The following is a 2,486-nucleotide window of genomic DNA, read 5'->3' on the forward strand; positions in this document are numbered from 1 at the left end:
CTTCTTACATCTAATTTCCGTCTATGCCTTTTATTTTCCCAACTTTTTCAGTTTTATTGATCACTTCCTGAGTGCTGACGTCAACGACAGGACATCTACGTTTCGCTCTCGTAAGACTCTTAGTTTTCCCTTTCCGTCTACACTGATATTCCTTCACAGTATGAATATTAAGTGCTACAGATCAAAATGCTGGAAAAGTTCTGCCTATTGTCCTTTTTGACAATGAGACAGTTTGATTTTTACTCCCTTTGAAATCCTACTTTCACTCGCCAGCGACCGCAGGTGAACATTTCTCGGCAGTTTTCTCCCACAAGGTCACAGTTCACATGAACTAAAACATGGCTCACGTTGTATCACCTACATCCAGTCATGTGGCATCCACTGTCTTTGCCAGTCTCATCTCAGACCACCATGGGAGTGTCTGAAAACACGGAGCTGATGGACTCTGCCACTGACTTCTTCCTTTTGCCCTTCATTAGAGAACCAGCCTCTGCATCCAGATCATCATCATCATCATCCTCATCCCCATTGGGGTTCAGCTTACCATTTTGTCCCTGCAAGTCCTTGGAGTCTATGAAAGCCACATGCCTGTTCAGTTCGGCCTTGAGTGCCGGGTCCTCGTGTGTCGGTGTCACACTCAGCATTGAGGAGTGGATGCTGTCCTCACCCCGAGTTTTACCCTTGTTAGGGCAGCAGAAGCAGCGACATGGCGTCAGGTAAAGATACATAAGCACCAGCACCACACTGGCCAGGCAACCTACCAAGGTGGTGTATGCTGTGTTCAGGGTCTCCCCAGCCCCCTGCATGGTGAAATTGTGAACCTTGAGCACTACGTAGATAGTCTCATTAAAGCTCTCACTTGTGGCAAAGCAAGTGTAGGTCCCAGAGTCCTCAGACCTCACTGAACTAATCTGCAGACTCCCATCTGACAGGACTTTAGCTGTCTGGTTGCTCCCAGGTGTCACCAGAACATTACCGGGCAATGTCCAGGTCTTTAACATATTTCTGTGTTTGGTGTCGCAGCTAAGAATCAGTGTTTGCTCCAGAAAAGCCTCTTCGTCTGCCTCCTTGAATGTGCTGCAGTTCATAGTATCACCGCTGAGGTCAAAAACGCGTGCTTGGGTTTTTTGTGGGCCAGGTAAAACACAAGTGTAGTCGTCTTTAAAGTCCACAGCAGAATTGAGCTTTCGCATGTACCAGTGTACCAGGAGGGTGTAAAGGTCACAGTGGCACAGCAGAGGGTTACTGTGGAAGTAGAGGCCATTTTTAATCCAGGCGGGCAACACCTGGAGCTCGTCAATGGGCAAAATCTTGATCCTGTTGGTGGATACGTCCAGGAGGCTGAGTTTCTCTAGGCGGGTCTTTTCTTTGACCAGCTCCACAGGGAAGCGGGAGATTTGGTTCTGGCTAAGGTACAGCTTCTGAAGGTTAATCATGCTCACAAAGGCTGTGCGGTCAATCTGTGAAATCTTGTTATTGTACAGCAGGAGGACTTCTAGGTTGACCAAAGGCTCAAAGATGAACTCATCCAGCTGCTTTAACTCATTAGAGGACAGGTCCAAGTAGCGCAGGTGCTTCACATTTGTGAACGCCTCTGAAGACAGGAACTGGAGACCATTGTGACTGAGCAGGAGGTTATGCAGATTCGGGAGCTTGGCTGGGGTCCACTCAGATTGCAGTCGGATTATCTCATTATAGCTGACATCCAGCACAGAAGTGTAGAGAGGTAGACCAGTCGGGACGATGGTCAGATTCATTTTGGAGCAGCTGACGATGTTCGCGGCGCAGATGCACATCTTATGGCAATTTAGTGTAGAACCCGCTGCCTCTGGGAGCCAGAGGAGAGTCGCGCAGAGGGCGAGAAATAAGGCCCATCTCTGGGACTTACTCCAGTGAGGTAATGTTTCCAACAGGCTGTCACCTGTTCTGGTGGAAGGCTGCAACATGCTTGCAGTTGTTCTAAATCCCAGAGAGTTTCACTACAATCCCATTCTCAAAAGAAAAAGCACAGAAGAGCAGCTGGAGGATTCTCAGGCACATTGCTAACTGAAGGCTGAAAGAAGCAGAAAGATAAGGCTTTTAGACAGAGTGTTTGTAAACACAAAAACATCCATTCACAAAGCGGAGGGAAATGATTCAAGTCATAAAAATAGGACAATGGAAAATCCTGCATTTAAAAAAAAGGGGCGACCACATCACAATTTCAAACACTCTCTCTCTTATTGAATGGTCTTCTAACTGGCGACCTGATTCATGTTTTATTGAAATTTTAGCTATCGTTGTTTTATCTGTTATACATTAACTGCATTATTATAATCATACCTACCTACTGCAGACCACCAGAGTAAATAACCACATATATTTCCCCCCTCCGAACCAGTTTGAACCTACAATACCACATCCGCGGTAACCACTGTCTCCCAAGCTCACATCTCCCAAGCGCACGAATAAAGACAACAAACTTTCCTCTGCAGCTTTGCACCGTG

The 2,486-nt window shown here is 46.8% G+C and overlaps 1 protein-coding gene across 1 annotated transcript; it reads right to left on the minus strand.

Moving 5' to 3' along the window:
- Nucleotides 1-310: 310 nt before the first annotated feature.
- Nucleotides 311-1,946, minus strand: amigo1 (adhesion molecule with Ig-like domain 1). Its single transcript, XM_085344722.1, has one exon. It carries the CDS (start codon nt 1,944-1,946, stop codon nt 402-404), a length of 1,545 nt encoding a protein of 514 aa, XP_085200848.1. The 3' UTR covers nt 311-401.
- Nucleotides 1,947-2,486: the final 540 nt, after the last annotated feature.

This window comes from Diplotaxodon limnothrissa, linkage group LG20 (genome assembly GCF_057381915.1).
Source record: "Diplotaxodon limnothrissa isolate DT_005_m linkage group LG20, D_limnothrissa_male_GT1.1, whole genome shotgun sequence".
Taxonomy (NCBI): Eukaryota; Metazoa; Chordata; class Actinopteri; order Cichliformes; family Cichlidae; genus Diplotaxodon; species Diplotaxodon limnothrissa.